This window comes from Eptatretus burgeri, chromosome 3, assembly GCF_056783735.1.
Source record: "Eptatretus burgeri isolate ZD-2024b chromosome 3, Ebu_testis_v1, whole genome shotgun sequence".
NCBI lineage: Eukaryota > Metazoa > Chordata > Myxini > Myxiniformes > Myxinidae > Eptatretus > Eptatretus burgeri.
In genome coordinates, this window is record NC_140963.1 from 21,584,216 (window position 1) to 21,610,630 (window position 26,415).

Sequence of the window (26,415 nt, forward strand, 5' to 3'; positions counted from 1 at the left end):
TTTAAGAGATTCTCTCGGTTATTCATAAAAGCAAATTAAATAAAGCCACGGACGCTGGCTTCTCCAGGCATTCATAATCATTGCAATATACTTCACGATTTGTAGCTATGATGAACAGGCATTCGATAATATGATCGAGGAAAGTGAAAAAAAAAAACTTTCTTGGTAAGAAATCTTTGGGGCATGGCGGCTTCAGACTCCAGCAAGGTTACCCAGGAAACCAGACCCCAGACAGCGAGGTGACCGAGGATCGCCTGATGGACATAATTAAATAATGCCGGTAATCATCTTCAAAAGGGGTGTATAAATTAACCTAAACATCAAATTTTCACTATTGCATTTCCTTAGTGTGTTCTTAGTATGCATACAAAGTTTCAGACTGATCGGTTTTATAGTTGTGGAGAAGACACACTAAATGGTGTTTACCCAGAAATCTTGCATTAATACATTGAAAAGGTGTGCATATTGACTCGCCACCATACAAACGTCTAATGCTGCAGCCAAGATAAGTTATCAATAGCAGGTTTTTAACCGCACACAGGCAAAGCGAAAACCAGGGTTAAGCAATTGGTTCACTGTCTGTCTGTCTGTCTGTCTAGACGTCAGTTTATGATTGAGGAACAACTTAATTTGAATTGAATTTTATAGTTTGAATCCTGTAGAACACAAATATGCAGTTTAGCAGGACTTTGGCTCTGAAATTGGCAAAATGTATGGAATCTCATCCCAATCGCACATGTGCAGATAAGCAAAGTATTTTTATCTTGCCAAAACGAAGTTTTTGCAAGATATGTTAGTCAGCTTGTATGTTTTTTTTTTGTTTGTTTGTCTGTAATCACGTATAAAAAATTCTGCAGAGCACAGTTATCATTGGAAATTTTTGTAACTTCGCATATCAGAGGCCAAAAGAGGTCCCTTTCAGTGCACAAAATTTTGAAGGTCAAGGTCAAAGGTCAAGGTCACTTTGTCGCAAATCAGGGGAGTCGACGAAACCCTTATTTTTTGAGTAATTTTGATCGGATAGTCTTCAAACTTCATGGGAATATAGTTCATGGTCTGGCGCTCAGCTGATTATTTTTTTGGTGGCGATTGGCCTTAACCTTCATGGTTAGCGCCTGAGGTCAAACATATTTGACCCCAAGGTCATATTTTCAAGTTTTAGGAACCATATCGTGAAATACCTCAAATTGAACACATCGATGAGTGCTTTCTAGATATGTCAAGCTTGAGACATTATGACGTCATTTGGTGACGTTATGAGGCAAACCCATATTTTTCATGGTTACTCTAGAACGATTCTCATCGGAATCTCTCGTAGGCAGAAATTCCTCAAAGAGTCGCTCCTGGTGGATAGCAGCTCTGTTCACCTTAGTGTGACCTTAAAGAAGTCACACGTGGTCACCTTTTGGCAAGATACGGGTCTTTTTATTTTTATTATTATTTTGTCTGCCTGTCTTGCATTCAAGCAAAATTGAGTCATTCCAAACAGGAAACTTACTGTTTTTAGTGACATCATAAAGCCACGAAGAACTAATGTAATGTGTTAAATAAGGTGGTGAAATAGACGTATAAATGGCAGTAAAGTTGAGAGAAAAAAAAAAAAGAGAGAGACAGAAAAGAGAGGTGGGTCAGGATTCAATCGCAGGCGAGACAGCTTCGAGGCGAGCATGCATACCTCTCGGCCATCCTGTCAGCCTACTTGAACACTGTAGAACACAAATTGCCTTCTTGGTACTTTCAAAAACATTCCGTTTGGTGGTCCATTGAAAAATATTTTCACGGTATCATATTCTAAGGGCAGAGTAACTGTTAGATTCAGCATTCAGACAAATATGGTGGTGTCTTGCGCTGTTTGTTTAGTGCAAAATGCAAAGCAAAAGTTGACAAGACCCTTCTCATGTTCTTTTTCTCAAGACTGTATGGGGCAAGGTGTTCTATGAACTCCCTAATTTTTCCTGTGCCGCGCTTCTGTCTCTTCTTTTCTACCTGCGGTGGAGTCTCCCTTCCATTATCGGTATCCCTGTACAACCTTTTTGATCGAGGCAAATTTTTTAAATTAAATTTGTTTTCACACAATTGCTTGCAAAGGACCATAAACAAGAAGACAATTATCTCAGAGTGAACAAGTTAAGTAATATTACACTGCATGGAAAAAAAAAACATTTATTAATAATAATGATACAACCCAATTTCAATTGTGTACAAGACCAATTTGCTATTCACCGTTTTAAACAAGGATTCTGGACCTGAGGTCTGACTGGAGTCATTGCAAAAACAAACAACAACAACAACTTCCAAGGTCGTTCAGTCGCAGGATCAAACAAAGTATATATTGAACGTTAAATAAACAATTTGCAGGAACAAGAAAAATCCAGTTGGACTGTTCATTTATTGGCATCAATATTCACAACGTGTTGTCTCAGCTCAAGTAGAGATTGAAGGGGGGTGGGGGGGGGGGCAAAAAAAAGTTATTTCAACAAATGTCACAAAGGTACAGGAAAGTCCCAAGTCTCCAAAAAATTACCCTGAGGGTAGAATTCATTCTCAAGCATTGCTTGCCAATGGCAATAAAAAACAACCATACAATATTTACTCCTCTTTTAGTCCAGATCTGCTCTCTTGCGTCGGAAGTTTAGGCCTATCGAGACCATACTTCATATGCCCTTAAAGTGTTGAAGAGACACCATAGGGCCTGTCCCCCAAAAAACTTTCAGGAAAACCGTAGATGCTGCCTGCAAGGTACTCTCCAGGAAAGCAGGTAGTTCTACCCATCCCGAGTCAACAACCAGTCCATTAGGTCAGTGTAACCTAGTAGCCCTGAAGGCCATTGTAGACTTTCCAAGTCGGCTCTTGCTTCAGCACTCGCTGCAGCTCTAAAAAGAGAATTTATACCAAGTTAAGCACGTAGAAAAAGGAAAGTTGCCATAATTGTAAATTGGAAAAGGTCAGTACTGTGTCTATTACAAACAAGGTAAAAAACACCACAAACAAAAATAAAGGGGTTAAAATATTGCATATGGTTACAAGAAAATGGATTACAACCGTATTGGGACAGTGAATTCAAACTGAAAATCAACAGATACCTGCATTGCATAAAAATAAAAATAAAAAGATTACAAAGGCGATGCAACTGCTGTGCTGCTGCTCAGGACACATGTTTAACAGAAGCGTTCTTCTTACAGGATGTCTATCATTTCTACGTGTTCCGATTGCAATTCTCAGTTTCATTTTTACAGGCTTATACCTACTCCCGGAGGTGACGTTGCTATCTTTGCGAAATCCCCATAACCCTCTGGAGTACCTTTGGCTGTGCACATTCTTTCCCCAACTACTTACCCTTTGTCTGTATGGTGTAGCGTCTACCTCATCGTGATTATACATACGCATCGATTTCTTCAAACATCGAGCAGTGCATAACCATCTAACCCAACTCTGTTCCTCATCTGCAGTGATTTCAACTGCCACTATGCCACCTGGCTGGGTGTTAACTCTGCATAAAGTTTCGGGTTATGCCATCTACCATCATCTCCATGGTGTTACAAAAACAAATTTATTTAAATGGTTAATGTCCAATCAGAACGTGGGTGTCGTCCAAAGTTGCGTTTATTTTAAAATAAAGCACAGTCGATATGAGAAGAACACTGGCACGGCACTGTGCAGCATGGCCATGCACAGAGCAACTGACGGGGTGAGCGAGTGTGTGAAATATCTTCTTCTTCTTCCTCTTTCGGCTTGCTCCCGTTAGGGGTCGCCACAGCGGACCAACTGTCTCCATTTCGCTCTATCCTCCACATCTTCCATTGACACTCCAACCACCCGCATGTCCGCCCTCACCGCATCCATGAACCTCTTCTTTGGCCTTCCTCTTCTCCTCCTGCCTGGCGGCTCCATCTTCAACATCCTTCTCCCGATATACTCCGTTTCCCTCCTGTGCACATGTCCACCTTTCTTCTCTCCATCATATCAGCCAACTCTCGCCCTTTGCCAGTCATCGTCCCAACATTCAGAGTTCCAACTCTCACCTCCACACTTCTACCCTTCCCCCTCTCCCACTGCCTCCGGACTCGCCTTCCCCGTCTCCTTCTCCTCCTTCGCCCAGCAGTAGCACAATTTCCACTTGTACCCTGCTGACCACCGGTACCGGTGGCGGTCGTTGGTAACCCGGGCCTCGACCGATCCGGTATGGAAATTCGTTTTGTTGTCCGCATAATGATTTGGCATAGGTTTTTACGCCGGATGCCCTTCCTGACGCAACCCTGGTCGCCTCTTACGACACACAGGGATATGGTACACCTATTCTAACCGGGGCATACACCGGGCCCAGTACAACTGGTGCTCATTTCGCCGACCTCGGAAGGATGGCAGGCTGAGTCAACCCCCTGGTGTTTTCGACTTGGTTTATATATATTTATATATATATATATATATATATATATATATATATATATATATATATATATATATATATATATATATATATATATATATATATATATACATACATATATTAATTCAGTGTCCCAACGGGGCTTGAACTCAGGACCTCTTGGGTCCCAAGCCACTGCCCTTACCACTGCGCCAACACCAGGCTTTGGTGAAATATAGTGAAATATATATATATATATATATATATATATATATATATAGATATATATATATATATATATATATATATATATATATATATAATCTGATATTTGGCATTTACTAGCACATTATGTGTAGGGCGATATTGAGTCACCCCCCCCCCCCCTACAGTGATACACACCCTCCTCCCACTCATAAAAGCAAACAGGCATTTTTTCGTTGAGGTATGGACGCAGATTTGGCCTATCGGGGGTCAACAAAACGGAAACTGTTTAGCTTGGTGGAGATATGCGCTCCAAGTGCCATCCCAGTTACTAAATGGTTCTGTAACCAAGGGCTGACTGGATGGCCAAGAGGTACGAACACTCGCTTCTAAGCTGTCTAGCCTGGGTTTGAATCTCAGCACAGCTATAAAAACACTGTCATTCCACTGTTTCACAGGCAGGGTGATTCATCAATGCGTGTGCCATCCATTGCATGGACGTTTATCTGGGTGTCCCATCTGCTGCCAATAGTTGGTGGACGTTAACCCCATGGCATCCTTCATGAAGAGTAGGCAAGCTATCGCTGACACCCTGACCAAATTCCAGCCATAACTACTGTGAGGAAAGCAATGGCAAACCACCCAGCATAACCCTTGCCAAGAAAGTGCTTCGGCAGCACAGACGCTCTGCAACAGAGTATGGTACATCAGATCAGATCTGTAACCACAAGCCACAAGAAATTGCTCATTCACACAAGACAGTTCAATGTCTAGAAGTAAGCAGAAATTTCCTGAACTCTCACAATCTTTCCATACACCTTAAAGTTTACCTACAATATTAGAGGTTGTCACCTTTCAGAATAAACATCTCACCTCAACAAACACACCGAGTCATATATAATAAGCAATTCATTCCATAATGAATCTTAAAAGCATACAAGCGTTAACATCGTAATGAAACAATACACAGCCTAATTGTCACTTGTTAATAATTTGTGACAATTGCGTCTGACCCAGTCTGCAGGTATCCCAAAATGCATCTCTGCATTGCAACAGGATGTCTTCCCTCATCGACCTAATGATGACAAAAAAATATTTAATCTAACCTTTTCCTTTCTTCCTCTCTGAGCTCCTCTGACGATATTTTTATCAAAAATCACATCTCTAAATACTTTTTGGGGAGTAACCTCAACACCACAAATTCTAGCTATTTCACAGGCCAACTGACAGAGAATGCAATCTGGCCTCTCACAAAAGGATCGAGCTGTCATCCTCACAACATCTGATATATTGTTGCGGGCCGGCGGGGTCAGGTGAGAAGACCACTATGTGGGGAAGCTACGTCAATTCTCAACAGACTCCCCTGAATTGTAGGCCGTCGCTCACGGATAATTAATTCCGTGACGCGGCGGGTCGCTTAACCGACCGTGGATGCCAATAACTCAACCGCGTGACCAAGGGTCCTCCTGTCTAGAATCGGGTTACCAAATTAACCACGCGGTTTAACCACCGGGGAACCACGCCCTCGGTACTCCTTGTCTGAACCGGATCACTCCACCAACTACAGATAACCTTTCCGGATCGGATGCAGCCGAGCGGCACTACCAAGGACGTACCGGCTAGAAGGAATGGATTGTTGGGAATAAAGACCCGGCTAAACTTAGATCCGAACCATGTTGGACCAAAGGAGGAAAAGACAAAGGCGAGCTGGGAACATTTCTACAATTATTATTTATTTACAATAAGCGAGGAAAAGCATGTGGCACAACAAAAGGTTTATTGGGGATATAATTGAGGGAAAGATGAGAGAGGTGTAGGGTGCGACAATTATACAAGCAACTTACAAAAGCAGACACAGTGCAGACTTGACACGAGATTAATAAAAGCAACAATCACAACAATAAAAGATCTTATACAGGCTTATCTAACGGACAGGCGCCAACACACTCAGACAAAATAAACCCAATGAAAGGCAAAGGACTTTTGCAGGCAGGGAGGGAGGGAGTTGAGGTCACAGTTTTTGGTACCTGAGCGTTTCGGGGGAAGGGATGCTTCGTGGTGCGGCACCCAACAAAAGCTGTGAAGTTCGGTCCACAACCGCACATGTGGTAATCGTGTCTGCAGCAGGAGCTGGAATGGAGGAGAGCGGAGTCCAAAATGGCGAGACTTGAGCAGTAGCAAGACCAGACGAGGTTTGGTTGAGGTCGTGTCGGTGGGGACCAGTAGGCTGGCCGTCGAGGTGAGACGTAAGCAGAGTCAAGAAGCCGGAACACCTTCGCAACAACTCCTTCAATTCCCTTTCGCACTTCTTCCAACGGTGCCCCATAACAACCAACTTCCCATCCAACGACAACCTTCCCATTCAACTCAATACCTTCACACCCAACAACTCCGACCGAATTCTTCCTTTCCATCCACCCCAACTTCGCCCCAACTCTGAGGATTGCTCCGTACTTTATAGATCACGGAGCTCGGGGAGAATCTGCCGTTTGGAGAGGTTCTGGGCTGAAAGGATCGAAACCTCGAGGAACGGTGTCCAGCTGATCCATGCGGTCCGGAAACCATTCAATTGTTCACAGGTTAAGGTTCTTACTTCAGGTAAGGAACTGTTTTGAGATTTACAATTTAAATGAAGTTGAATACAAGATGTTGTGAAATTAACATCATTTAGAGCAATCCTTTAGATTACATTATATCTCAGGAATAGCCAATACTGTACAAGTGTGTGTGTGTGTGTGTGTGTGTGTGTGTGTGTGTGTGTGTGTGTGTGTGTGTGTGTGTGTGTGTGTGTGTGTGTGTGTGTGTGTGTGTGTGTGTGTGTGTGTAACAGAAAATGAAAAAAAAAACGAGATGTGTGTGTGTGTGTGTGTGTCATATTTTGTGGAGATCGACTGGACTTGATTAGGCTAATTAACGACAAAGACCAAAACAATAAAATTCCCATGTTTTTAACAAAAACCATGTTAAGGTGTATAGAGCAGCTTAATAGGTCCTTCCACGGCATGGCATTCTATTTACAAAATAAACAAAAACAATAACATTGTAATTAAGCATATATTAATTAATACTTCTAATATCAACAACAATAATAATAGTACAATTTGGCAATAATAATAACGAATGTATAATCCCTACCCCCCAACCTGGCCCAAGCATATGTGGGCTTGGTGAAAAGGCAAGCTAATGTTCAAGCAGTACAGCAGGCAGGTTATGCTACAAGGACGAGAAGGCCAATGAATATTTGGTCCAACGGACCAACGGGCCCACTAGTCAGCAGTCTTATTTATCTAAAGTCAAGTCCGGCGTTGTCTCGTGTATGCGTGTGCTTTGTGTTGCAGCTCCTCCACGAGCCTTAGACCCTGTCAAGGTAACATATAACAACAATATCCCCCTTCCGCCACACGGCGGGGGATAAAAACTGTGCATTTTGTCTTTTCATTTTCATCCAAGGATTCTATATTATTCAGATGACTACATTGTCCAACATACTCAGAAATGTGTAAAACTGATGCTCACCAAATACAAATGCAACTCACCTGTTTTCTGTTCAGCTGTCAGTTCTCCTTTTGGAAACTCAACGTCAAATGTGATGACAAGAGCCCCACGCTCATTGTTGTTTTCAAAGTTGGACAGTCCCTCGCCTTTCTTGCGCATTTTGGCACCTGGCCACGTGACTTTGTCTCTTACAATGTGCACCTGCCATTTCCCACATGTCAGAACAAAAGTAAATTAAAAAAAATAAATTACAATCCCACATGCTTGCAATCTAGAGCAAACAAATATCTTTAATTTTAACATTCAATCCTAACAGCAATTTAAGTAAATTGAGAAACAGATCACCTGCTTACAAAAAAATCCTTTGTTGCAAGATAAGATTCATGATATAAAAGACGAAGGTGGATAGGAGAGGGTTATGGTTACGAGATTGGTACGAGAGCAAATGCAGCCAATTCCAGACATGAAAACAAATCGGATTTTTGTGAAAACATGCAGACTCTTAACACTACGTGACTCATGAACTATCTTAATGCAAAGACGAAGAAACTTGGAGAGAGATAAAAAAAAGTCTATATAAAGGTCAAAGCCAAAGTTCTGTTACCTCACACCTACGTAAAGAGCTTGGGTATCGATCGATCGATAGCTGACGTGACTTGTTCCCCCCACTTTTTGGAGGAATGGGGAACAGAATATTGAACCTCCGCCCCCACGCTAAAATGTATATACTCCAAAGGATTACGAAGCAGTTTACCTTGCAATTGATTTCAAACATTTTACGAAAAATTTGAATGAACGATTAATTACTTAGTGAGTGAAATAGCAATAGATTCCATGCTGTTGGGAACAGCGTTTACATCAATGCCACACGACACAAACATATTAATTATATCCCGCCACAACCGCTCCGTATCATATAGCCATAGCACGCGCAGACCAGCACTTGAGAGCGCAAGTTGACAACACTTGAGGACTTGTTTAACGACATCATAATCATACTAAAATGCACAATAATATGAAACATGAGTCACTATATCCATTGTTTTGTTTTATGTAAAATGCATACTCATACCTTGTGTTGATCAAGATGAGCAATTTCTCTCTCAAAACCCAAAAGAGCATCCAACAGGGAAATAGTCACATTTGTATAAAGGTCATCCCCTCGGCGCTCAAACACAGGGTGCCTAGGGGATAAACAGACATAATCATTTTTTAAAAAAAACAAAGCAATTGCAGCAAAAATTTTTATTTTTAAATGATTAACACATTAAAACCCTTAATTGGCCAGACAATAATTATCCAGAAAATTGTCTTCGCCATGAGAGCTTTGGGAAGACAAAAATCTTCTTCAGGTATAAAAGTGACAAAAATTGATACATCGATACAGAAACATCCAGGTCATCAACTCACTGGTGAGTATTCAACAAGTATGGGGGATTATCGTACAAAGAATAGCAACCGTGCTGAGAGATGTGTCGTCAATGACGAATTGGCACTTTAGGACAATGAAGACTGTAATGTCGTGGTAAAGGTGCTCCAAGGCAGACACGAGCGGGGGACCAGCACAACCCTGCTTTATTACCACAAGCGAGAGCTTGAGCGTACGTTACCCGTAACTCCACTTTATTGTGTCCTCGATGCACTCTACAAGCCACACGACTTACAGGCTCTGCAGGCCACAACGGCCACAGCAACTACAACCACGCCTCAGGCGGCGCGCACTCCTATATCCCGTGCAAGCAGGTGACCACTCTAAAACCACTCCTCCACCACGCTCCCCACATCATGCCCTGCCCCCGCAGGCCCACTACACCACAAAGACCAGCAATAACTAGAGAGTTCATAGAACACCTTATTCCAAGCAGTCTTGAGAAAAGAAAGAAAAGAAAAAAAAAGACTTTTTTTTTTCCTCAAGACTGCTCAGCTGTGGGTGGCAAATTTGATTTGTCGTGATGATGTAAAATGACGTAATATTTTGTCCAAGTACTGCGAAACGGAGGGTTTTGAAAGTGCCAAGAAGACGATTTGTGTTCTCCGGTGTTAGAGTATATAATTCAATTGAAATTAAAGAAAGATTTTTTTGAGGCTGTATAAATTTTTTTCCGTACGTTTACCACCGTTGCTAACATAGGTCATGTTGATAGGTCATGGGGGGCGGGGGGAGGGTTGAGATCGGTCATGGGGTGTTTGGAAGACTTCCCTGTAGGAAAGCACAGTGAAACCAAGTCCCCAGGCACGTCACATGCTCAATTCATTATGGAGCTGAAAGGATGGTTGAACAAATCATGTGAAACAGAACAGTAAACACCCAATTACAAAATAGGATGTGTATATTACAACTACTAATGGGGTTGTGGCACACTGCAAGCAAATGCTCGGGTGCATCCTCAGTGCGGATATAATAAATACAAGCTTGTGATGATGTGGATTGTGTTTGCACCGATGTGATATTTTCTAAATCCAAAAAGGGCAAAACACTGACAAATTGATAAACAACCTGAAACTCGAACTTGCCATAATAAAGTCACAATCAGGGCTACACACTATTTTTCTTTTTTTTTTTTAAAATAGCTTCTTCAATGAGTACAAGCAGAAAAGGTTTGGTACTCACGATCAAAAATTGTCAGCTTTGAGCACTTTCTGTCAGTATGCTTCCCAATTGCCACTCCGATTTTAATGTTCCTCTCAGCTTTGTATGCATCTTACTCCTCCGTAAGTGGTCCCTCAGAACGTTCGCTCCAGATGAGACACGCGCAAACTGCTCTTTTTTTCGTCCTGGACGCTCCTGCGCCTCCTCTTCGCTGGCGTTCTTCTTTGATCTATCTTTTTTTAATCTTTAAAGTTATAAACTTACAATATAGCTTATGGATTATATTGTTATAATATATAAACTTAATTTTGTACACTGAAATTTTGAAATCACAGCATATCAGAATTATCACAGAAGAATCTGGTCTACATCAGATGAGAAAACCTTCTATCAAAAGCCTCTGTTGTGCTCGTATGCGTTTGAGCTTTCTGAGTATCTTTGAAGTATATATTGTTCTTTTATTTACCACACATGAGTACCTGAGTACCAGTTATGTGAACCACTGGTCATGTACCAAGTTTCAGTTGAATATGTTAAAGGGTATGAGGAGGGAGGGGGGAAGGTCTGATAAATCACAGGTGGGACGGACAGAAAGATGGAGAGCAAACCTATAGTCCTCTCTGGTGAAACTGGTAGGGGACCAATAACAACAGAACCAAGGCATAACATTAAGTTATAATAATAACATGAGTTCCCTTAAAAGGAACTGCAAAGCAGGAAGCAATTAGGCCCATCAAAGGCTATGCTGGTATTGGTAACATATGGTTCTTTGTCAGTTATCTATCCTTTTCAATGCTGAATGTCCCAGCAAGGAAGCAGCTCAGTGTCAAGTTAGCAATCAGGAGGCAGCTCAATGTCAGACATGAGATCAGAGCCATCTCCCGAGACAAATCTCGAGCTTTCGATATATTTTGGCATCCTGCCTTGCTCTCCAAAATCTCTGCCTATGGCATCCAAGGCTAACTTCTCACATGGCTTACTGACTGCCTCGACTCTTATAGCAAACTTGTGGCTCTCAACGGAATCCTTTAATCTCCCCTCCATGTTAAAGCTGGAGTGCCCCAAGACAGTGTTCTCGGCCGAATACTATTTTTCGTCTTCATCAACATCCTCTCTGACCCTCCAGAAAATCCTCTTTAACCATTTGCTGACGACTCCACCTTCTTCCGTCACAGCCTTCATCCTTCAGATAGACAGGCAGTCGTCTCTTAAATCTCTTCAGACCTTGACAAAAATCACAAGATGGAGAAACACTTGGAATATATTTTCCAATCCTGTCAAATCCATCTATATATATATATATATATATATATATATATATATATATATATATATATATATATATATATATATATATATATATATATCTCTATCTCTCTCAAAAGGACAACATGGCAAACCCTTCCATCTACTCTACCAAGAATCAGATTCCAAAGAATTACTGCAAAGGATCATTATTTGGGTGGAATTTTCAAAACGTTACAATCAATGATATACTCACTTGAGAACTTTTATGCGAAAACGTAGGTCCCCCGGCTCTCCATCAATGTGAGGCTCCCCTAAAGAAAGCGGGAATTTTTTTTTTTAGAACAGTGGATTGTCACGAATAAAACTAATAAAGCACGTAAAAACGTTATTATGACAATCATAGTGAAAAAACACAAAGCGATGAGTCCAGGATTTCTTGTTCAGAAGCAATTAGATATGACTGCAGGAGAGACCTATGCAACCGACTGGACACACGCACGACACGGTATACTTTGTATTTGACAGTGCAACATTAAATATGTCACGTCTTCTCATCTTTCGTATGCAGCACATGGCTGTGAGTCGGATCATTTGCTGGAGGCACAGCTGTACCGCTTATACAGTGCCCCCTGTAGGTGAAGGCAGGAATTTGAAATTTGTTCATGGTGTCGGAAATGGCTCACCTACTCTTTGCTAAGGACACCGTGGAATCTTTAACGTCCAAAAATTTATGCTGGGAGACGGGACGCCCACTTATCGGCCATCTGAGGGATGGCAAACACATTGATGAATCACCCTGCCTGTGAAACACCAGGATGGCAGTTTACAGCTGGGATGAGATTCTAACGAGGGCGAGACGGCTTCAAAGCGAGTGTGCATGCCTCTCGGCTATTCTGCCAGGCCGAATATTTCATGTGATAACAAATGCAAACTGCACAAGCCATACAACTAGACAAAGTGTCAGCAGTCAGCACATGGTTTTATTTTCCCTTGAGATGATACTCCAACGCCCCCATCAATAATAATGTGTTGAGGAAGTTTTGCTCAAGTGTTGAAATTTCAAACAATTAAGTCAAAGTTTAACATGGTCCATTGCAGAACAAAATGGTACTAAGAATTAGCGAAAACAAGCTTAATCACCTTTCTTATAAGAAAAATCAAGGAATTTTAAGAAGCAGCCTACCAAAATCATACCTTCACCCATGAAGGGATACTCCATACCATCTTGAACACCTGGTTCTATTTCAACCTCCAAAGTTTTTTCCTCGTTAATCAATCTGCCATGTGCACACATTATTGCAGTTTAGTTGCAATCAATGGAAGCCGTCATATATTGTACATCTAAACATAATAAAGCATTCTACCAAAAGTCCCGAGAGACACAATTTTTATCAACAATCCTTTGCGAGCAGTCATTAAATATTTTGGAGGAACTTCGGATGCCCCAACTACATCCTGGACCAATGTTCGAAATCTCTGTTACCAGATTTTTTTAACGAGCTTGAATGGGAATGGAAACCATTCCTCACAGAGTTTGACCACGAGTTCTTTCTGACTTTGTTCTCGTTGTTGTCGATGCCGAAATTGGTGTTCCAATAAGTCCCACAGACTCTGAATAATACATAGACAGACTTGTTGCGCCAAAAAGACTTTTTTCACATATCAAGGTACCGCAATACCCGTTCATTGAAGAATGCTGCAAATTGACCACAATGAAGAACCAGAGAGTTCACAGAACATGTCACCCTGTGCAGTGATCACATATTGATATATACAGTGAAACCCCGCCATTTGTGGATTCGACATTCGCGGGTCATAAAATGCGACCCACATCTACATTCGCGGTCCTGTGATTCACGCATTTGCAATTTTTAGATCTTCGTGGAGGATCTCTAAGTCTTACTCACGTTGTTCTTCTTCTTCTTGTGGACTTTTTTGTTTCACAGCCCACAGTTTTAATCGAAACTTCCTGAAACTTGGCATATATATGTAAAAATACCCTTCGCAGACAGTAACGATCTCCTATTTTGAAAATTCCTCCTAGAAAAAAAGTTATGACGTCAAAATATCTCCGCTAATGGAAATCGCCGAAAAAATTATCTCTGAAACTAGGCAAACTTTTTGAATTATGTTTGCGGGAATCAAGCCGGGCATTAGCACATAAGTTATCGCAAACCTGATACATCACATTGACGTCATATTCGTTTTTATGACGTCATCATTAAGAGGACGAGGATCTTAGCTCATTTGAGCTTGTTTTAACACTTCAGGACTGGTCTTCTATATCCACTGCCACTGGTATTAATGCAGCCTGGGAATTAATTAATGCAGCCACCTGGTCACTCTACCTTGGACACGCTGCTTCCACTCTCCCAACAATGGTGGAGGCCCTCAATGTCAGACATGAGATCAGGGCCATCTCTCGGGACATATCTCAAGCTTTTGATAAAAAACTATCCCCCTTTTGCCATTTAAATAATGCCTGCCATTTTTCAGGAACGTAGCCCCGCAGATGTCAGGGTCTTCCTGTACTTCAATTTTGAATAAAATAATCATTTTAAAGATCGTTCAAAAAAATTCAAGAAGTTTAGCACTACTGAAGCAGTCTTGTACATCACCCTTACACACCACCTTATGTAACATGTCCAAGTATTGCTAAATCGAAGAATTTTGGAAATGACAAGAAGGCTGTGTGTTATACAGTGTTCAAGTATATAATTCAACTTAAATAAAATAAGTTTATTCCAGAATTTACTGACATTGATGCTGTGTCTATTACACCACCTTGTCGAACATGTTACTTCATTATTCATGCCAGTTGTTTGTGTCCTTTATGACATCCTTAAAAACAGAAAGTTTCCTGTTTGGAATGATTTTCAATTTTGTTTAGACAGAGTAGACTTGTTTAGATTTGCCAGACAGGTAGAAAGAGTAAAAAAACAAACAAACAAAAAAAACAAATCTCACTCCTTGACAGTATGTGCATGTGCGATCAGGACAAATTCTAAGACAAAGTACTGTTAAACAGCAGGTTTGTTTTCCGATTCATGCTCAAACTAGAACAAAAATCTTCGACGTCGCCAGATATGCGTCCGCCAACATTATGACATCATTATACATACTTGTACCAAGTTTGATTTGAATCCCTGAACCCGATTTAAAATATTAAATAATTCTGGCTGCCAGACCATGCGTCCGATCAGGTTGAAATTTAAAACAATAGTACGTGCCCGTAAAGAAAAAAGAAAAAAAATCATAACTAAATGTTCAAACTGCGAGCAACAAACAACAACCACACAGGCCGTTTCTTCGCTCTCGTGTGCCCGTACGTGTGTGGCGCGGAAGTTTGTATATCACAGTTACGATGATTCGCAATTTAGGTTTTAATGGCCAATTATTCAATTTGCGCCAACGTATTTTGCCTTTTCGCAATGTCATCGCAAGGAAAAACAAAAAGAGAAGAGAAGAGAGAAAAAAAATTACTTCCTGGTTCGGAGCATACCAGCACTCTGATGTTACCGAAATTTATGCACCGTCTAATATGAAAACGATCATAACTTGCGGCATTGTGTTTATCTATAAATGCGCATAAGAAATCGAGAAATTATTAGAATACACGAAGTCATCACTCTCCGGAAGCCCGTACGTTGTAACCCGTAATGGGGAACGCGGCTGAGCTTCCCTTCCCCATCGGCCACGCCCACGCAACAACGTGTCTTGTCATTGGTTTAGTAAATAAATGCCATAACTTGGGAAGCACTTGTCCGATTAATATCAAACCTTGAAAAGGCACATCCTCAGGGCCCCAGCAATATACCTGGCAAGTTTCAATTAGATCGGACCAGCGGTTGTCGAGAAACAGCGGTCTCACACACACACACACACACACACACACACACACACACACACACACACACACACACACACACACACACACACACACACACACACACACACACACACACACACACACACACACTTCTGGAATTATAGAAAGATATATTCCACACAGGGGTGCAAATTAACATTTTTAACCACCGGCCAGCAGGGCCGGTGACTAGAAAAAGTTACCGGCAGAGCAGAATTTCTACCGGCCCGATAAAATAAAGACAAAAGTCACAAATTTGATATCAAACACTTTTAATATACTCACATGAGTGAGTTTGGTTGGATGAGTGAGGTTGGTTGGATGAGTGAGTTTAATGGAGGAAGTTTGCAAATTGAGTGAGTTTGATGGAGGAGGTTGGGTGGATGAGTGAGTTGGATGGATGGATGAATGAGTTTGATGAGTGGGATGGGGGTGGGGGGATGATGTAGGGAGGAGGAGGTTGTGGGTGATGGAGGGGGCATTTTTGTGTGGGTGATGGGGGGCAGGGGGGTTGTGAGTAGTGCTGGGGGAGGGCATTTTTGTGGGTGATGGGGTGGTTGTGGCTGATGGACGATGGGGGGGGGGTTGTGGGTGATGGACGATGGGGTGGAGGGGGGTGGGTTGTGGGTGATGGACAATGGTGGGGGTACTACTCGTCCACCCAACATCACATATAAACTCACTCATCCACCTCACCTCACCCAAACTCACTCATTCACCCAACCTCACCCATCAAACTCACTCATTCACCTAACCTCACTCATTAACCCAAAAGCCTCATCAAACTCACTCATTCACCTAACCTCACCCATGGAACTCACTAATTCACCCAAATTCACTCATTTAACTAACCTGGGCAAGAGAAAATGCGTCCAAACCACGCCAAACCGTCAAATCTCGCATGATTTGGAACGAGATGAAAACAGACAAAATGGCCGCCGCAGAATTACCGGTGATTTCTACGGATTTCTGCGGACAAAAACAGTAGTTCTAGTTGAGAAAACTAGTAGAGAAGCTAGTACAATTTGTACAAAATAACAGGAATCACCGGTGATTCGCCAGCCGGGCAGGTAAGGCAGTATTGTGTACCCGCCCAGCACAAAAGTTAGGCGCCATTGGCGACCGTTAATTTGCACCCCTGCCACATGACTACTACATTAAAACTGTGACGTTTCACGTCGATTGATGAGGTGGTTCAAGAGAATAATTTTCACGATTTTTGTTCAAACCAATATGGCTGCCAGACCATGTGACCTATTAAATATTCGTGACCACCTTGGTATCCCCAAGGCTTGGGGAACCATGTGACCTATTAAATATTCGTGACCACCCTGGTATCCCCAAGGCTTGGGGAACATGGAAGTGAAGCTTCCTCTCGATCTGTCAAGCCATTCTGGAGAAGATTTTAAAATTTTATTCTTCAAAAAAAAAAACAAAAACAATCATAGCTACCAAACCATGTGACATATTAAATCATTGGTGGAGAACTTTTTGTTTCTCATGGATCGGCAATCATATCTGTAAAGTTTCGCCTCGATCTGTTCAGCCATTACAGAGAAGATTTTTGAATGTTTTATGTTGAAATCAATATGGCTTTTATTTTATTTCTTTTGTAGATCTTGTTGAGGCTCGTGTGAGAGCGAAGACACAACGCACAGCAAGGGGGGCATGAGACAAGAGGGGCGGGAGTGGGAAGGACAAAACAGTGGGGAGCAGAGACATTCGGAGATCTGTGGAAGGGAGAGGGATGGGGCGGAGAACATGGGGAATACAAAATGGACATCACAGACTTTCAGGAAGGAAAGCAGGGAATTTCAAGGAGGTGGGCTTGGGTGGATTATCAGGGGTAGAAAAAGATCGAGGATTTGTATGGGGGATGATAAGAGGTGGCGGTGAACAGCTGTTTTGAAGGTCTGGAGGGAAGAATGGGATTGAATAGAGTGAGGGAGTTTCTTCCAAAGGCGGGGAAAAAGAGGAATGAAAGAGTGAAGGTGAGCAGCGATTCGTGATTTTGGTAGTTTTACCAGAACGAGGTTTTTGGCGGACCTCGAGCGCCCTGCGGAAATGTGGTGAGGGCATATCGCAGAGAGAGCGGGGGGGGGGGGGGTGGGCGAGGCTGAAGAGGAGATGGTAGAAGACAGAAAGACCACTGACCAGCCTGCGGTGAGGGAGAGAGAGGCCCAAAGACTCAGCCTCATCGTGGGAGATGCTGCCGAATTATGTGACTGATGTCATAAAAATTTTTTTCCAGTTACAATTTAGCCCTGGATGACCCTCAATTTTTCATACTGATTGGATAAAGCATTTGACATGTGCAATTATGACATCATAACGAACCCACGTATGACATAAAAAAATCACACATTTCCCGTGGGGAATACTTCACATGTGCCAAGTTTCAATTTTTTTCCATGAAGCGGTTTCGGAGATTATAGAGGTCCAAAGTTTTTACTTTTTTCCAACATGGCTGCCACAGCACCTGACATATGACGACATAGTTATCACAAAAACATTCTACATGAGTAGTCGCATCTATGGTGAAAATTTCGTGAAATTTATATGGTGAAAAAAAGCATGCCACCCGCTTCGATACAACCCGGACACCTGACTCACGACATCCTCTTTATCAAATCAAATTCAGAATGAGTGGCCGATCACATCGTTGGAGTTTAGCGTTGATCGGGTAAGGCTTTTTGTCCAACATGGCTGTGAGACCAATATTCCCCATAGAGTCGATCATATGAAAATAAAAAAATTCTCTGAAACCGCTTCGCCTTTCGATGCGAGACTTTGCAGTGATGATCTAATACTGTTGCTGCAAATATATTATTTAAGAATGACCTCATCAGTCACGTATGGCATCTACATTGGTTTAAATGAAGTAATTAAACAATTATTCGTCTGAAACCGTTTCAGCAATCAAAACTAGACTTTGCCGTTATCCACTGCCCTTGCTGCCCACACTTGACTTAAAAATGACATCAATCACGTAGTGTGGCAGCCATTTTGGTTTCAAGGAAAATATTTAAAAATTATATTTCGGAAACCGCTGTCACGATTGATGCGAAACTTTTCAGTTGTGATCCACTGCCCTTGCTCGATGTAACGCAATACGTTTCACATTGATCTGTTGTGGTTTTCAAACTAACATGGCTGCCAAAACATGTGGCTTATGGCTTTGAAAACTTTGGCTCTGCCCGTGATTTAGTCGAGGATCACGTGTGTAAAGTTTCGTTTTTAATCAGAAAAGGTTCGTTCTTCAAACCAAAATGGCTTCCACACCACATGACGTATGATGCCATCATTTCCACACTGTATACAGCTATAGTGTTAGATGATGCTTGGCAAATTTCGCTTCAATCGGATAAGCTGTTCCAGAGAAAACTAATATTTTTCTTCATCCAATATGGCAGCCAAACCACATGATATCAATTATTCTATGTCATTTTAGTATCCCCAAGGCATGGTGAATAGGTCTGTTAAGTTTCCCCTCAATCTGTAGGGCCATTCTGGAGAAGATTTTTTTGCAGGTTTTCGGGTAAATCCAATATGGCTGCCAGACCGTATGACCTATGACGTCATAGTTATCAAACTTTATTCACAATGGCTCGTCGATCATTTATGTGCAGTTTCACTGCGATCTTTAAAGCTGTTCTGGAGAAGATTTTCCTAAAAAAAAAAGGATTAAAAAAATGAGAAAATAAATCTATATACAGTCATTCACCGCATAACGACGTTTCGGGCAACTACGGATCGCATATACGATGGTGGTCCCATAATCGCATTTACGACGGATCTGCCACCTCCATTATAATGGAGCTGAAAAATTCCTATCGCCGAGTGATGTAGCCGATGTAGCGCTGCCAGTCGTATAAAAATAGCACATACAATTATGTACACTGTACAGTACATAATACTTCATAATGATAAACGACTATGTGGCCCCGTTATAATGCTATCGTTGAGGTCCATAAAATGTCATCGCGAAAAAAGCAGGGTCGTGCTAAATCGGGATTCAAGGAAATCGGCTTTCAAACTGAACCAATGTTTGCACGTTTACTTTCTAGCAAGTAAATTACCTTTGAATTGAAGAATTCCACGAATAAATCCTTGTTGTTACAGTCAAAATTAAAACAAAAATTTATTTTTAGTGAAGCTTTTTATGTTGTTAAAACAATCGCACTGTTCCGAAAACATATCACACAATTGACAGGTGCTCGTTTCTTCATTTGTAAATTATAACATCGATGCAATGATTACGTATTTATAAAATCCAAACGCTATTTATTCACCTATCATCGATGCGAGAGGAGATTGTAAGCTGCTGCTAACAACACCGATGGCCATCATGAACAGGACAAAGGTAAAACTAACGTGTCTTCCATCTCTCTTGGATGTGTGTTACAATTGCCAACAGTATTCAGTACAGCAACATGCTGTATAGGTTTGTATCCGAGGAGCAATAGGCTACACCATACAGCCTAGGTGTCTAGGTTTGTGCTAGTACGATATTCGAAAACAAAAACGAAAATATATATATATATATATATATATATATATATATATATAGACATATATATATATATATATACATATATATATATATATACATATATATATATATACATATATATATATATACATACATACATATATATATATATATATATATATATATACATATATATATATATATACATATATATATATACATATATATATACATATATATATATATACATATATATATACATATATACATATATATATATACATATATACATATACATATATATATATATATATATATATATATATATATATATGATGTTCACACAACGACGATGTCGGTTAACGATGCATTTCTCAGAACGTAACCCCTTCGTTAAGTGGCGCATGACTGTATATAGGGCTGCCAAACCCTATATGTCATAAAACATAGGGACTGATGTCATAAAAACATTTTCTGTCAACCAACCTATCCCAAGATGAACCTCAAATTTTCATACTGTTCGAATGCAGCATTCTTCGTGTCAAATTTTGACAGGGACACCACTTCATCGATGACGTCATAGTCAAATCACAGCTATTCCCCATGCAGAGTATTTGCCAGATGCCAAGTTTCAATTTTTTTTTCCATGGTGCGGTTTCAGAGATAGAGGCCCAAAGTTTTTGCGTTTTTCCAACATGGCTGCCAAATTCTGCGTGAGTAGTTGCATCGATGGTAAAAAAATTTTTGCATCAATCGGATAAGCGGCTGCAGAGAAAACTTGCAAGGATGTAAGTATGGATGGACGGACGGACGGACAACCCGAAAACATTATGCCGCCGGCGACTTCGTCACCAGAGGCATCAATATAACATTTGATTTAAAAAAGTTGTTCCTTGATCATAAATTGACGTTTGTACAGACAGACGGACAGACATGTACCAATTGCTTAACCCCACTTTTCGCTTCGCTTCCACGGGGTAATAACTTGCATACAGGTACCTCACGTTCAATTTGATGCGAGGCTCAATGAAATGTATTTGTAATTGCCTGAAATTTTTATTATGCACCAAAATATGTTCATTCGATATGTTAAAAAGGTGACAAAGTATTGATGTGATGAAAAAGTTACATCTGTTCTGTACTTGAAAATTCTTCACAGAGTTATATTTTCCCTCCGAGATGTTTTTTTTTAATGCTCTATCAAAAATGATGGTCTTACACTGCACGATTAAAATCCCCCATGGCCGATTTGGGATTACAAAGTAGTCGTAAAGGAAGTGCTCACTTCTCGACAGCCAATGAATCTCGGTGGATTTCTGTTAACTCCTTCCTCTGGGACGTAATGTTCAGAAAAATTACACCGTTCTGTGACTGTTCATACCATGTCTAACCATTTGGTTTTGCAAATCAAACAAAAGCATGGCAGATTCTCACAGCTGGAAGTGGTTGGCCCATGACTTTTGATAGGATCATTTACATCAACATCAGCAATCATTCCATTGATAAATGAGCAGGTAGGAAGGCTTACTTTACGTTCGGGCATTCATCGCAAACCGTTTCCTGCGTCATCTGGAACCGACCAGGCCCAAGTTGCATGGTGCGCATCTCCTGCCTGCAGTTGCATCGCCTTTTGCCTGGCGCCTCCTTGGCCACGGGCTTACTTCGCACCACCTAGGTAAATGCCACAAATAAATGAAGAACTGAAGAAAAACCTGGATAGTGGATGATTGGTCAACTACAATGTAGACAAATAACTCTTCAACATGCACACTTCCCTCAAGACAAGTTCTCAATTATGTATACAATCTCCATTCGCCTAAATAGCACCTCCCAATTTGCATGCCTGTATTGGACATCAATAGTAGTTCTGATTCTGATGTACCATACTCTGTTGTAGAACGTCCACACTGTCTGAGCAGTTTATTGGCAAGCATTATACTGGGCAGTTTGCCATCTCTCTCCCAGTAGTAGTTAGGGCAGGTATTTTGAATTTGACCAGGGTGTTGGCGATAACTCGCCTACTCTTCTCAGAGGACACCGTGGGATCTTTAATGTCTGCGAGCAAATGCTGGCACACAGGACATCCAGTTTAACATCAATCCGAGGGATGACACACACGCTGATTAATCACCCTGCTTGCGAAACCTTGGGATGATAGTTTATAGCTGAGTCGGGATTTGAGCTCAGGTGAGGCGACTTAATGGAGAGAGTGTGCATACCTCTAGGCAATCCTGCCGGCATCAATAGCAGTATTGAATTGTTTAACTTCATCAAGCGTACATCCACGACTGACAGCGATCGCACCGTAACTGCTCACCTCCACAAAGTTTCCTGAATACACTTCTTCTAATGTCACCTCCAACTCTATGACCAGGTCACTGCCCCGGGGAATATTTCGGTCCTGCTGCCGGGGCCCACCGAAGAACTCGAAACCAAAATCACCAAAGAAACTGAAATTGGTAAAAAAAGAAAAAAGAAGAAGAAAAAAAAAGTTTGTTAAATAAGTCAATGAGATCCTTAAAAGTTCTGCTTTTATAGATTGGTGTTGTTTGTCTCTTTGTGCCTTGCCCACTTATACCTCTCTAATCTGTTGCCAATAAATCAGCTGCACTTTGTTATCCAGCTGTTCCCTGAGCCTTGACCGAAAATAATAGAAAGGAAAATACGAGTGAACCACACATGCTTTTAACAGGAAGTCAAGCACAGCACCAGATTGTGCCATGGTCTCATCATATGCGTTTGGCCAATCAGTGGTTACTTTTAATATACTGGCATGCAAGCAGCACATGATGCAAAGCTCGGCAGGAACGGGCCCTGTGTTTGAATGATGAGATAAACCAAATATTGGTTTAGAGATAAAAAGGTTCAATGGAAAATAAAATCCCAAGAAAAGCACATTTCAGAGTTTTCAAATTATTAGTTTCCAAACAAAAGGTAAAACAAGTAGTCGTACATACAAAGTACACCGCCCCCATGCCAAATAAATAAATAAACATCAATCCTGCGGCGTGTGACATCGCCAGGCGCTTGCAGCACATCGAGTCGAAATTGGGAGGGAGCGGTGTACAATAATTGATCAATTGCAGAATTAAAAGAAATCAACAATAATCGTAAAATAATTAATTTCTTAATCAATTAGCCAATAGCATACCTAAACCACCAGTTTTTTTATCGATTGGTGTTGGGATGTGTAACTTTTTGTTGGTTGGTGTTGGGATGATTCATCCAAATCTGTAACTTTTTGAAAATGAATTAATCAAAAAATTAATTAAGTAATTGATTCATCAATAAATCAAAAACACCTTTTATAGCCAAATCACTTGTTCACTGTAGTGTCCAAATATCTGCTTCCTCGTTCAAAAAGGTGCCTGAAATATTGCCAGGATGAGGAATAAAATAAGTTGGACTATCTACAAAGCTTCCAAAAGTCTGTAACTGTGGTGGAGTCTGCGGGCTTACGGGGAAGGGCATGGTGGTGTGGGAGTGGTCGGAGTGGTCATCGTATCTGCAAGGGATATAAGGTGTGCGCGCCGCCTGAGGCGTCGTAGGAATGCAGTAGTCGAACGCGGCTTGTGCGTGTGCATAAGTAATAAAGGAGAGCCGCGGGCAGAGTAAGCCCGCGCTCGCGCTTGTGCAACACAGCCCGGCTCGACTGTTCCTCCGCTCGTGTCTGCCTGCTAAGCATCTTCCATTCAGTACATTACAGTTGGCTGACGAGGATCTTCGGATCGGCGTGTGCAGGGCGGCAAGTAACCCGTGCGGTTCCAAGCTACGGAGTCAAGGGTCTAGCCAGCACGAGCATGGCAGAAGGTCGGGGCATGGCGCACGGACGCGTACCCGTGTTCGGGGGAGATGAGTTCGAGTTGTTTTCTGAACAGTTAGGTTGCTACTTTCGCGCGAATGATGTAGAGGATGAAGAGAAACGCAAGGCGATTTTGCTCGCCTCGCTATCAACGGAGCACTACCGGCTGCTGAGTGATTTGGTGGCTCCAAATAGGCCCAGTGATGACGAGCTATCGTTTCAGGACATCGTGGCGAAAATGAAGACCCACTTGGCGCCAGAGAAGTCGTTACATCTCGCGCGGTTCCAGTTCGATCACCTCGCTAAGGGTGGCGAGGAGCGCGTTGCCGACTTCGTAGCACGGGTGAAGCATTCGGCTGTGCCGTGCAAATTCACAACAGAGGAGCGTCCGGCACGGCTCAGAGATCGTCTTATTTCTGGTCTGCGAGACGCAAAGATGGTAGCAGCCATCCTGCGGTTGACCGACATCACGTTCGACTCGGCGGTCGCGACTGCTTCGTCTGTCGAGCAGACACTCACGGATGTCCGCACCATTGCTGGCCAGGACGTAATGAGTAGCTCCAGCTGGGGCATGTCGGCTAATTCCGAGGTCCACGCGGTGACCGCACAAGTGCCGCAGGTTGCGCAGCCCGGAGTCCACGCGATGGCTCAAGTGCCGCAGGTTGCACGCGCGCCTAGCGGTGCGGGACGAGGGCGCGCACCGCAGCACGGTCGCACCGGGAGCGAAGGGGCACTGCAGCACGGTCGCACCTGGAGCGAAGGGGCTTTCCGGGGGTGCTGGGGGTGTGGGGGTCCGCACCTGCGACAAATGTGCCCGTATAAGAACACCGTGTGTTTGCATTGTCACAAGGTGGGACATTTGAAGCGTGTGTGTCGGATGGCGGGGGCCTCCGTTGGGGTCTTGGATGACGAGGTGCGGGAGGACCCCAGTGACCTGGAGATCGGCCTGCAACCGGGGCATGACGATGCCGGCGAGCCGGAGCAGGAGATGCAACCACGGTTGAGTCTGTTTTCCGTTGGTTCGGAGATGACGACGCCTTTCACGGTGGAGGTCCAAGTGAATGGCCAACCGACTGTGTTTTGCGTGGATACCGGGGCTGCGGTGTTGGTCATGGGTGAGCAGGCGGCTCGTGGTCTTCGCGGTATTCGCCTGGTCAAGACGGCCTTGTCGTTATACACGTACACCGGTGAAGCGATTGCACCGCTTGCGAGGGCCGACGTCTCCGTGCGCTACCGAGATCGACGCGCCCGGCTCTCGGTGTTCGTTGTACGAGGGGAGGGGCCCGCCCTTTTGGGTCGGGACTGGCTGGCGCACCTCGGACTGGATCTCCGGTTCGTACCTCCAGATGTGCCAGTGCTCTCTTCGAGGCCTTCGTCGAGTACCGAGGGCGAGGCTCTGGCGGCGGGGGCCGCGTCAATGCAGCGGGAGCGACCGTTCGTTGCTGCCTGCGGCGGTGATGTGCGGTTCGGGAGTGGCGAGAGCCGTATCAGCTCTCGCGATGAGTTCCCGCGCTTCGCTCGCGATGAGTTCCCGCGCTTCGGCAGCGTTCGTGAGGCAATGCGCGCCGGTGTTGTTCAGGCAGCTTCAACAGGTGGCGGTGAGCCCGTGGCGTTAAAGGGAGTCGCGAGTCACAACATCGAGTCGACAACCAAGAAGCGGACTCGTGATGTGGGTTGTGGGTTGTTGTTCATGGCATATGTGTTTTTCCTTGCTCTAGTGATGCAGTTTAACGTTGTTGAAATAAATGCCAGCAGTTCTCGTGTGAAAGTGGATTTGGCGGAGATCAGTCAATGGGGTTGGTATTATGATCAATGTGATGTGGGGGCTTTGGGAGCAGTGGTGGCGAATAAAAAGGTTGGGTTGGCCTTCCATTGTCCCGGGCCGCAGGTAGTTGCTTTGTCATGTGCTGGGAGTTTATCAAAAGACCGCGCTGTACGGAAAAATGAGTTTGCAATGCTTCGAGTGATGTTCGTAGTGATTTATAACGAGCCTATGATTGAAGTGTGGTTTAAATGGAATTGCGACCGTCTAGCTGCCGTGTGGGTCTCGGAGATCGACTCGGAACCAAGACTGGTGCACTGGTCGGCGTTACCCCCACCTCTGGTTGCGAGCGCAGCTCTCTGTGTTCGCTCAAGGCCGTTTAGACGGGCGTTGGCGTCTCAACTGATTGTGGTGCATGGGTTGTTTTGGAGCATTAAGTGCGTACAGCCAGCGGCGCTGTTCAGCGCCCCCGGCCAAGGTCGATCAAGGCTGCCGCTGGCACCACGGCTTCCAGACAGCGGGCTTCCGGCCTCGGAATGTTTATCTACGTCGGGTCTGCCTGGGGGGAGTGGGCCGGAGGCGTTTGAT

General features: G+C 43.0%; 1 protein-coding gene across 1 annotated transcript in view; it reads right to left on the reverse strand.

Annotated features, from left to right (window-relative positions):
- Nucleotides 1-2,147: 2,147 nt before the first annotated feature.
- DNAJB11 (DnaJ heat shock protein family (Hsp40) member B11) overlaps nt 2,148-26,415 on the reverse strand; it is a 30,257-nt gene continuing 5,989 nt past the window's right edge. Inside the window, exons 4-10 of the mRNA XM_085872617.1 lie at nt 22,581-22,713; nt 21,792-21,934; nt 13,098-13,180; nt 12,157-12,214; nt 9,138-9,249; nt 8,107-8,266; nt 2,148-2,873 (exon numbers count right to left, since the gene is read on the reverse strand). Of these exons, the coding sequence (XP_085728743.1) occupies nt 2,809-2,873; nt 8,107-8,266; nt 9,138-9,249; nt 12,157-12,214; nt 13,098-13,180; nt 21,792-21,934; nt 22,581-22,713 (754 nt within the window). The 3' untranslated portion in view covers nt 2,148-2,808. The remainder of the gene's footprint in view (nt 2,874-8,106; nt 8,267-9,137; nt 9,250-12,156; nt 12,215-13,097; nt 13,181-21,791; nt 21,935-22,580; nt 22,714-26,415) is intronic.